General features: G+C 39.3%; 1 protein-coding gene across 1 annotated transcript; it reads left to right on the top strand.

Moving 5' to 3' along the window:
* Positions 1-1,329: 1,329 nt before the first annotated feature.
* hsd3b7 (hydroxy-delta-5-steroid dehydrogenase, 3 beta- and steroid delta-isomerase) lies at positions 1,330-10,105 on the top strand. Its single transcript, XM_051387403.1, has 6 exons — positions 1,330-1,565; positions 3,224-3,379; positions 5,379-5,487; positions 7,191-7,290; positions 7,819-7,981; positions 9,220-10,105. The coding sequence occupies exons 1-6, from the start codon at positions 1,406-1,408 to the stop codon at positions 9,630-9,632; spliced, it is 1,101 nt and encodes a 366-aa protein (XP_051243363.1). The 5' UTR covers positions 1,330-1,405; the 3' UTR covers positions 9,633-10,105.
* Positions 10,106-10,982: the final 877 nt, after the last annotated feature.

The raw sequence follows: 10,982 nt of genomic DNA, 5'->3' as shown, positions 1-10,982 counted from the left end.
CAGGAGGAGTTGGTTGTCTGTGTGGGTATTTTTACCAAAATAATTCTCATTTTTAGAAAACACACCTGCCCATCCCTAGTCGAGTTGCATTGTGGGCAATGTAGGCACTGGTCAGGAAAGTAGACTGTCCAACAATACCTCTGGTTTCTTTTTTTTTCTCCATCATAAGTCCAGGAATGTTATGGGAGTGCAAGTCTAAACCACACATATTTAAAGCTAGCTAATGTTGCAATGAATCATGAAGAAAAGTCTGAGTTCTTAAAATATTGGCATGGTCTGTTAAAAAAAAAAAGTGTTTAGGAACTTTGAAAAACAGCTTTGTTTTAACCAAAATCACACTGTTTGCAGTGAATAATATACAGGCCAAAAATCAACATGGAAACTTAACATCACTGTTAATCATCATGTTGACCTGCTTTATTTTTAGATTGCACAGCAAAAAAAAAGGACCTTTCACCAGTTTTCCTCATATGCGTAACCTCCAAATGGCAGTCAAGGCCTTGTCAGAGAGACTGTGGCCACAGTTCAAGGACCAGCAGTAATCTATAAACTCTGGGTTTATATCAGATACTACATCAGTTCAACTTACGGATGCATTTATCAGTCAGAACTGGATGTATACAGTTAAAGACAATGCCAAATTGGGTTGTAAAGATCATATTATACAGGATTTTTAAAGGCATTTAAACATTTTTAAAAAACCTTTAAAACTTCAGGGTCTTTGAAAAAAACACTGCAAATACAGTTTTAAAGTACATATCAACCTTGTGCATTAAGAGCACATTAGAGCACATACCACAGTAGGTGTTTAATTATTTATTTTTATTTGTTCATTTGATGGGGCCAGAGCCTGAACAACTTTGATGGCCAGGTTGTGAAAAAAACAAACATTTTGAGCACTTATCCTCCAGGAAAAGGTCTGAAAGTCTTTATTAATGATTTATATTTTAACTACTGACTTAATTGCCCATTAAGAGCCCATGGCAATTTATTAATGGATTACAACATTTATAACATAATAATACATAATATTATGTACCAATAATAAAGCCAGGAGTTACAGTATGTCTTATTAGAAAGTGGTATTGTTCTTATAATAACTAAAGTGTGTTTGGTATCTGGTTGTATTTGCCCTTGTTTTGTAAAACACTTTTTAATGGTAAATTAAGTAAAGCATTACTATTTATTAATGATAATGTTATTATAATGTCCCTGATATATTATAAATCGGAAGTGTACCTTTTTTGTGTAGCTCAATAAAGTTTCAAGAAAAAAAAAGAAAGAAAAAAAAGCCCTTCCCCTATACTTTAAATAGCCTGATCTGCAGTGCAGGCGCTCTGTATTCTCCCTGAGCAGTGAGACACTTCACCGGGTTCCGCTGCTTCACGTTTCCCCTCACAGCATCATGTCGGACACACAGCGGGGTCTCGTCTATCTGATCACCGGAGGCTCCGGATTCCTCGGGAGGCACCTGCTGAGGGTTTTGCAGGAGAAGGAGGACAAACTGGTGGAGGTCCGTGTGTTTGACAAACACCCCGACTCAAGTTTAAACGGACTGAGCACAGGTAAGGATCAGCTGCAGCGATCGACAGTCACCGCACTGTGTGGTTTTCTCTTCTGATATAGAGGTTTAATGATAAGATAAGGTGTGTTTAGAGTTCATAGTCTGTTCTTCAGTTCGCCATTAATATGATCGAGTATGGAGCTCTTGCTTTAGTTTAATTTCTGCTATTATAACTGGAATTTCTGCTTAAAGGACACCGCATTATCTCAGACAAACACATATTACACGTCTTTTAAAAACACGAATGCTTCATGATTTGTGGTATAATGTCAATGTTTTCTTCAGTGCTAAATGTATGGTTTCTCCCTACAGTATTTCTCTTTTTGACATAAAGTATGTAAGAGTTTAGTTCACTTGGATACTGATAACCCTCCCTTTGATAAAGCAGATAAAGCAGATGGAGCTGGTAGTTGACTCAGTCTTACTCTTCCCTTCACTGAACATGGTATAACCCATGAAGGCGAGTTTATTTGATTTAGCAAGGAAGTAACAAAAACAGGGGTGTAAATGATATGTGTAACATAAATATTTAAAATGTTCTGTTAGGTTTCAGCACTGTGAGAGGAGGTAATGGTGCTTTTCAGTGCAGCTAAACTCTGGAACATGGGAGGGGGGGGGGAACTCCCACAGAGGTCAATATGCAGAGATAACTGGGCGTTGGATCCGGGATAGCTTGTTCCCTTTCATGTCCTGTGCCAGGATATATGTTGTAACCTGTCACTGTATCATTTCACATGATAACATGATACAAGTTTGTTAGGTTTTTCCATGGAAGCCTTGATCTGGGTTGGTTCCAAACTACTTGTTGTTTCTGTTGCAGTTTGTCTTTACTTTGTGGGAAAAACACACTTTAAAAACACAAATTAATTGAAAGCAGAACAGGTTTTTTTCTTGGTGAAAAGGCATGTTATAAGTTGCATCTCTGCCGGGAATGCACCGTGAACCACAAATGGCACCTTTGTCCCACAGTGGAAAGTGCTTTGTTCAGCTTTCGTCATTTATTGTGTGACATGACTGAGGTCTACTGTTGATGCAGGGCAGTTCAGATCCCTGAGGGATCAGCTAACAGTAACAAATGAGTTCAGCCTCAGTAACACCCATTGTAGGCCTCACAGGAAAATGGGATGTTGACTTCATTTTGGTTGATGTTTAAGCTGATTTAAATTAGCCACATCCTCTGTAATTAAACCTCTGTGTAATAAGTATAATTTTAATTCAACTCAATGTTCAAAAGTCTGATCCCTTTTTTCTAACAAGCTTTTCAAGGAGAGTGCTGTGGAGGAGTCAAAATAAACCACAATTGTAAGACCTTCATAAATTATGACGACAATGAACATTGTTGCCTGAATCTAAAACATTATGAAATCCTGAAAAGAATTTTGGGCGTGATGATTTTATAATATGTTGTGTCATAACACAGATGTCGTTTCTCAGTTGAATTTCCAGTAAATTTGAATTATTACAATGAACGAAATGAACTATTGGTTGGTTAGTTGGTGAAGAAAGGCGGTGCTGTCCTGAGGTGTTGTAATAATTTTCTTAACAAAGTGAATCCATTCTTATATTTGCATGCTTTCGTTGTGTACTTAGGAAAACAGCCCTGATCCAGAATCTCATACAGTACATCCTTTTGACTGTGTCTTCCTGTTTCTCCCTCAGAGCGGACAAAAGTTGTGGTCATTCAGGGGGACATCACAGACTACAACAGTGTACTGGAGGCTTCGCACGGTGTCGATGTCGTAATTCACACCGCAAGCTTGGTGGACGTTTGGCACCGAATCCCGGAGACCCTCATCTACTCTGTCAACGTCACAGGTTAGATTTCAAGGGAGTGGTGATTAACAAGAAAAAGGGCCGGGGAGGAAACATCAGTGGGTGTTTTCAGCTTTATGAATGTTCTCTGGGAAACAAAAAAAAAGGCAAATCAAACAGAGGAAACCCACACCTTCTCCTGCTGTGGAGGATTTTCAAGGACTTTGTGGCCTTGAGTTATGCTGAACAATGACAAAATATTCTAATTCTGTAGCTTACTTACTTACTTACTTACTTAGCGGCCACAGGCTGTTAGTTACTAAGGAAACGCTATAATTTGATGAAACCAAAAAATGTTTATTAAATTTAAGCCAAACTAATCTAGAAACAGACTGAGGAACACTTTTCTCATGAATAGAGTACGTGATGGAAATAGTCTACATACTTTGTGTCATTGTCTGGGTTTATGTCCATGGGTTGTGGTGAGGCAAGGGTCAAAGTCTGGCCTGGAATAGTCTGCAATATTTCAGCGAGTAAACAAGAGGCAGTCTTATGTTAGTTGGGAATCATCTGTAGGCGTGTAGTCTCTCCAAAAGCACCATAACAGACTTCTAACAGTTGAATTGAAGGAATGACTTACTCATATTTTTGTCTGGAATCTGGATCTGGTCTGGTGAACTTTATTATGTTAAGTTCTGATGAGCCAGAAGGATCCATCTGCAGTCATCAAACATCTAAAGCGGTTAATGCAACAACCTTTTTTCTTCAGTATCAGAGACAAAATCTTTGTCTTACTCACAGAATTAGCAAGAACTGCAGGTAGGTGTGTGAGAGTTAACTAAGTATAGGAGTTGAGAACATTATACTGTATCTAAACATCGGTTTCCAGTAAGAATTTATGGACAGATGATGTCAAAGTCTTTGTGTTTTCTGGCCTTCAGCTTGAGTACATACCAGATATTTAAACCCTGGTGTCAGTGCCAGAGCCATCAAGCACTGGAGTGCACTTGAAAACGTCTACTTAAGAAGCACTTTTTATAGCTGCAGTTGACCAATTAATTATATCTGATGCTGCTTTTTAGCTTTAGTGAACATAGCTTTTTTGATTTGCTTTTGGATAGTTGGAATGTATTTTTGCCCTGAGGGGAAATTTGCTTGGTTTTTAGCCATGCAAGCAGCAAGGATATTTATGGCAATGTACAGACATTAATAATCCACAGAGGACGAATCCTGGTCACTTTGACCTGTGAGAGAAAGAGTTAGGACAACACCAAAGTGTTCCCTCATCTAGTTAATGTACTACTATGTACTGTGTTAGATACACTGCCATGAAAATACATGGTTTTCTTTATAGGTGTGGATATTTGTTTTCTTTCTGTTTGAAACACTCAAAATCGGAAGCATCATCTGTTTTCTCATTGCTGCTGCATAGCTAAGATAGCAAGTTCAAGCGTAAACAGGAATTATCATTCTTAAAACAGCTTTTAGCCCACAGTCATAAGGACTTCTTTTCATCCTCTGCCAAACTGGACCAGATGTAAGTTCACAGCCTGTGGACTGTGTCCTCTCCTCTACTCCCTCTATGACCCAAGTTTGGCTCAGGACACCTAACATCTAAAGTCTCAATGTGGAAAACTGGAAAGACCATTTAAAAGTGTTAGATATAATAACAGGTCTTATTTCCTCCACTTTCCAGTGACTATGTCTTTCTGCCATACGGTCACTGTTGTATTAATTGAGACCAGGTTTTAGAAAAACATGTTTTCTTCCTGTTGGCTAAACAGAACACATATGGATATCCTGCCTCCATTTGAATTAATTTCCTGTTTATTTCTTACGTATCAAATTGCAATTTCAAGACTTTTATCCTCTACAGGACGTTAAAGTGTGTATCGGTTGCCTCAGCTCTGAAGACACACTGATAAAAGTCCAACTGTGTCAAAATAGGCCATGTGGCTTCGGAGGATTGAGAAACGTATATGTTACTCAGAAGAATGCAGCCTGGCCTGGTCTACCCCGACATTCTCCACCTCTAAAATGACAATGTTTTCTTTCTTCTCAGGAACTGAGAATGTGATAAATGCCTGTGTTGAGTGTGGCATCCAGTCCCTGGTCTACACCAGCAGCATGGAAGTGATCGGCCCCAACATCAATGGAGACGCATTTATCAGGTGAAGCTCGAAAATATAATTCTGTGGACTTGTGTTTGTGAACTCTGTTGACCAGGTGACCCATTGTCCAAGTCCAAGTGCTCCATTTTGAGAATTTCTCTTTCAGCTGCGTTACTGTGGTCACTATCTAGTATCTATTCTTTTTTCTTCTCTTGAATGCACAGTCATGGAAAGCACAGGGGCATGCATAGAAAAGATATGATTGGGTGGAGACACAACCCACAGTATCCAGTAACATAAAGATCTAATCACGGTGTTTTTTAAGTTCTTTAGGAAGAAAGGGATCTGGATTGAAAAAGACACAGAACAGGACACATTGCTCACATTGAGTCACATTTTATCTTTACTGATATGATACTGCTGTTCTGCATTGTGTCTGCAGCTTTAACTCCTGACCTCACATTAGCTATAAATAAGAGCTCTACTTTAGTAAATGTTTATGTGCAAGGGTATACTTTTTTCTGAAACGTGAAATCTCATATGTTACTGGTGAACTGCTGACAAAAAACGGGTGGGGATGGAATTTTAGCATTTGTGGATGTTTAGGGTGGGGATGGGATTTATCCTGTTTTCCCTCCGTCAAAAAGGCGTTAACCGCTGTTTTTAATATTTGGAAGGATGCTCTTTCTAGAAATTGACTGTCTCCAAGGATGTCTACCCCATTCAAGAGAGACTATTGTCCCTTCCGGAATAATAGTGGATTATTTTGGGATGCTCAGAAATCATAATGAAACTGTTGTGCTTGGATATATAAAATAAATAAACAGAGATGACGAAGCCAGAGAGTGGCATGTGAGTCATAGCTACGCTCTACACTCTGTCTCTAAGCACTGTGTTTATTTACTATAACCATAGGGAGTGGTGTGGCACTCACTGTGAGACTACTTGCAGTGACGTGTGAGATGCATTTAAATAAATGTAGCATATACACACAAGTTATGTTAGTTAATAATAACAATACAAACATTAATGATCTTTACTGGTCTCAAACTAGTTTCTTTTGTCACTGAAAGTTGATTTTCACGCTGTATGGAAATGAACAGAAGTCAATGGCTGTCTGGAAAGTGGAGAGCAATCAAAACACACAAATAGAAACACAGAAATATCTAAAATGCTGCAGTTTGATATATCAAAAGTAGTGTTTAGCAGTGATTTGACAAAAACAGTGGTATGATCCTTTACAAAGGGTAAAAGATGTGGAGATACCAAAAGCAGGAGATGAAAAATACTGCAAACTTCCAATGTCCATTTGCCAGAAGGTTGTAACATTCTTCTGGATGGTGTGTGATGATGTGTGTGTCTGTGTCTGTGTGTGTGTCTGTGCATGTCCGTGCGTGTGTGTGAGTGAATTTGCACTCCCAATATTTGGCAATCTCTCCGTCTTCACATCATAAGATGAAATCACAGCATGAGAATGAGCCTTTGTTTGCTCTTGTCTACCCAAGCAATAAAAAAACACAAAACAAGCTGAGGTGAGAGCTGAAGCTTGTAATGCTAGACATGACACATGACACATGACGTGTCCTTGATTTTGGTCTTCTTTTCCTTTTTTATCTCTCTGCCTCTCTCTTTGGAGGCTTCCTCCCTGGTTTCCATTTGGCCCAGCAAAGACATTCCTTTCACACACGTAGCAAGGTCACATCAGCAAGGTCTGCTTACTTTTTCCTGAGTTCTCCTCTAACTTTTTGAATCTTTGTCTGCAGGGGCAATGAAGACACACCTTACAATGTGAAACACACTATGGCGTATCCCAAGAGCAAAGCAAAGGCAGAGAAAATTGTGCTGGAAGCTAATGGCACCAAGGTATGTTTTACAATATCAATTCAACAAATAAATGGTTATTTGTTGTTTCTGGTCACAGCAAAATCCCAGTGAAGCAGATTTATTAAAAGCACATTTTAACTAATGAGTTCAGTTTACAGACATACTGAGAGAAACAAATCATAAAAACACAATGATACAATGAAATTAATAAGCCACAGATGCAGAATAGAAAGAAGTATTTCTTGGCACCCAGATATGTGTATCAGATCAGGTATATCAGCTTCTATATTGTATTGTTTTAAGCTTGAGACTAGGTTGCACAATCTGACAGCTGTAAATTTTTTGGAACTGGCGTGTGCTTGCTTGGATTCCAGCTTGGAAAAAACATGAGGGAATCTTTTGTTGCCACAAAAACGCTCTATCAACCCCCGTGGCCTCACTGAAGTGTCACTTCTGCCATGAAAATCCACAAAAGAAATACCCTTTGTCTCCTGTGTGTTATGGTTTTAATTTCTGTATGTCTCCTCTGATTCCTAACATTGAATCTGGGTTTTGTCTCCTGTCCAGGTGAAGGGTGGACAGTGTTTACACACATGCTCTCTGAGGCCGACGGGGATCTATGGCGAGGGCCACGAGCTAATTAAGGATTTCTACAAGCAGGGTGTACAAAGGGGAGGCTTGATCATCGGGGGTGTCCCAGAAAAATCCGAACATGGGCGTGTCTATGCAGGTAAAACTAGTTTTAGTGAGTCTTAACCACAACTTACAGGACACGTCAGAGTCCCTCAGTGTAGCCTGAGGATCCGATACAACCTCTGCTCTATTTTTAAATCAAGAGACAGTGAGAAAAATAAACTGCAAAGAGAAACCAATTTGATGGCTTGAGTTCACACGAGGGCTAAAAGCAGAAGCACGGTTGTTGTGCATTAGCACTTCCTCTACATTTCTTTGTAACTGATAGATTTTACAGTACAGACAGTGCAGGGGGTAATCTAAAACCTTACAACGCTCTCTTAAGCTGACTCCTCAACAACTGCTAGTCGACAAGTGAAAAGCCCGAGGTCTGTATCGTCTAAAGATGGACAGAGGGTACAACATGACAAACATGAACAGTAGTGATATTCCTGATATAGATTTCTTAGTTGTGATACTGATACCATGTGAGTAGTATCAGCCTGCATTGATCTTAAAGGAGCAGCTGTATAAACTCGTCATTAAATACATTTCCCACCAGATGTGAAGATGACAGCTCAACGTGCTGATTTAAGCGCTGATGAGTTCATTGCTATTCTGTATTCTGTGTGTCAATCAACTGGAGAATCCCATTCGACTCTACCAGACTTGACATAGAAAGGGTCTACAGCTGATAAACCTCAACTACTGAGGATGCAAGTTCACTATTAGCACATAGGACACTGTAGATATTTTGTAAGTTGTCGCGTGCGCTCAGGTGACGTTAAAGATGATGTCTGTGGACGTAATGTCACCACAGGAATGAAGCAACTCAAGTGTTGTACTTACACACAATGTAAGGGACTTCTACGCCACTAGGTTTATCTGATGGCACTGGATAAAGTGAAGAATATTATGTTTTATATTCAACATTGGTTAATGGCTTAAAACTTTTACAACAATGTCTTGATTTAACTTTCACAGCTTTCATCTGACTTTAAAGTAGTTATATTTTAATTCTATTTCTAAGCTTCCTACTTTATTTGGTATAAGTAATTTGCTTCTTATAACAATCATTACTGTTAAAAACACAAACACATAAGCTCCAAAAAGGGACATAAAAAGCTTGGTAAAAAAAATTAAAAGAAAACCGTGGTGAGTCATTTGTTAGACTGCCTACTTTTTATTTTGGGACACGAGTACATTATACTACTTGAGGATTTCCACTGAGGTAAATGTTTTGAGTACTTCTTTCATCATTCAATGTGGTATTAACCTGCTTGTTTGTGTTGCTAGGCAACGTAGCCTGGATGCATCTGCTTGCAGCCCGAGCCCTGAGGGAGCGCCCGCAGACGGTGGGAGGTGAAGCTTTCTTCTGCTACGATGACTCACCCTACAAGAGCTACGAGGACTTCAACATGATGTTCCTCTCCACGTTTAACTTCCGAAGGGTCCGCATGCCCGCGCTGGTCCTCTGGGTTCTGGCCATAGTTAATGACTTGCTCCGCTGGATACTGAGCCCCGTGTACAACTTCACGCCGTTACTGAACCGTTACACCTTAGCCGTGGCTAGTACCTCCTTCACTGTCCGCACAGACAAAGCCCTGCGTCACTTTCAGTACCGCCCGCTGTATGACTGGGATCAATGTCTAGCCCGCACACAGAAATGGGTTGACACTTTCCCTCTGGATAACCCCAAAGACTCTTAATGTGACCTCAACCATTGCATCATACATCAGAAGTCATTTCATTTCATTGTTATATTTGTTTAATATATACATACGTTAATGGCATTGTTAAGGAAATTAAGATTTACAACCACAAAGGGGTCGTGCATTTTGTTAGGAATGTGCTGCAGTTAAGTTATTAACCAATTATGACAGAGGTAAATACAATTTACAGCCATTTACTACATATATGGACTACTAACATCTGTATTTTGGGGGCGCCTTAGTAGCTCAGCTGGCAGAGCTGGCAACTCATTACTGACCCCCCCATGTCACTCTTCAGCTGTCCTATCGATTAATAAAAGATCTATATTTTAGTAATATAGAGATATAATACATATCAGTATTTTATGTTTAATTTAAAGAATGTTTGTATATAAATAATGTGAGAAATGTAATATGTATAGTTTATAAGAATTAAGTAATTTGTAATAAAGTTGAATTAATATATTCTACATGGCTTTGCTTGTTGTGATTTAACGTATTTTATCATGTTGGGCAGGGTTTGTACAGCCTGGAGATCAGACTTGTGATCTTCACAGATCCTCACAGATTTGTTTCAATGTGTCACTGACATGGTTACTAGACAATATTTGGCATTATCTCCCGTCTTCACATCACAAGATTAAGTCACAGCATAAGAATAAACCTGCTCTTGTTTGAATGACCGTCTCTGCCCAACAATACAAAAAAGCCAACAAGTTGAGGTAAAGGCTGAAGCTTGTAATGCAAGGAAGCATGGAATTAGTCTTCTTTCCTTTCTAACTCAAGTTTTTATGTCTCTCCCTTTCTGTTTGAAAGTTTTCCTCCCCGGTGTCCACTTGGCCCAGCAAAGACATTCCTTTCATACATGTGGCAAGGTCAAAACTATTTGCTCACTTAATAAATGGTTATGGTTTCTGGAATTTCTGCTTCTTTTGCTTATTATTTTGCACTTGATTCACATCACAGGGAGAGGCTTCATTTTCCAGTTTTTCTTTCCGTATCTGATCTTATTTACATATTGTATTATGTTGTGCAGGGTTTGTACAGCCAGGAGATCTGACTCATGATCTTAAATCAGAGAACTGTTTCAATGTGTGTGTTTGTCACTGACATGGTTACTAGAAACATATGGTTACTGGGAGTTCTCCACCTCAGGATTTCCCTTCCATCACACTCTTATGGAAACTTCTTCAGACTCTATGACAACCAGCTGGATCACATTCATTCGTGTGACAAATACATGGGAGTTCCCTTGTAGAAACAATTTGACTCTGTTCCAGCATGCAGCCATTTGTGGTTTTCCATGGCAATCCATACAACACAACATACGTGCAGGCCTGCGAGTGT

The sequence above is a fragment of the Dicentrarchus labrax genome, unplaced genomic scaffold (assembly GCF_905237075.1).
Source record: "Dicentrarchus labrax unplaced genomic scaffold, dlabrax2021, whole genome shotgun sequence".
Taxonomy (NCBI): domain Eukaryota; kingdom Metazoa; phylum Chordata; class Actinopteri; family Moronidae; genus Dicentrarchus; species Dicentrarchus labrax.
The sequence above is the reverse complement of the archived record's forward strand: the minus strand, read 5'-3'. Positions and strand labels throughout refer to the sequence as shown.

Bases quoted from the DNA above. Each gene is read 5' to 3' on its own strand.
- hsd3b7 (XM_051387403.1), top strand. From the start codon at position 1,406: ATGTCGGACACACAGCGGGGTCTCGTCTATCTGATCACCGGAGGCTCC. The intron at 5,488-7,190 runs GTGAAGCTCGAA...CTTTGTCTGCAG, and splicing joins AATGGAGACGCATTTATCAG to GGGCAATGAAGACACACCTT. The intron at 7,291-7,818 runs GTATGTTTTACA...TCTCCTGTCCAG, and splicing joins TGGAAGCTAATGGCACCAAG to GTGAAGGGTGGACAGTGTTT.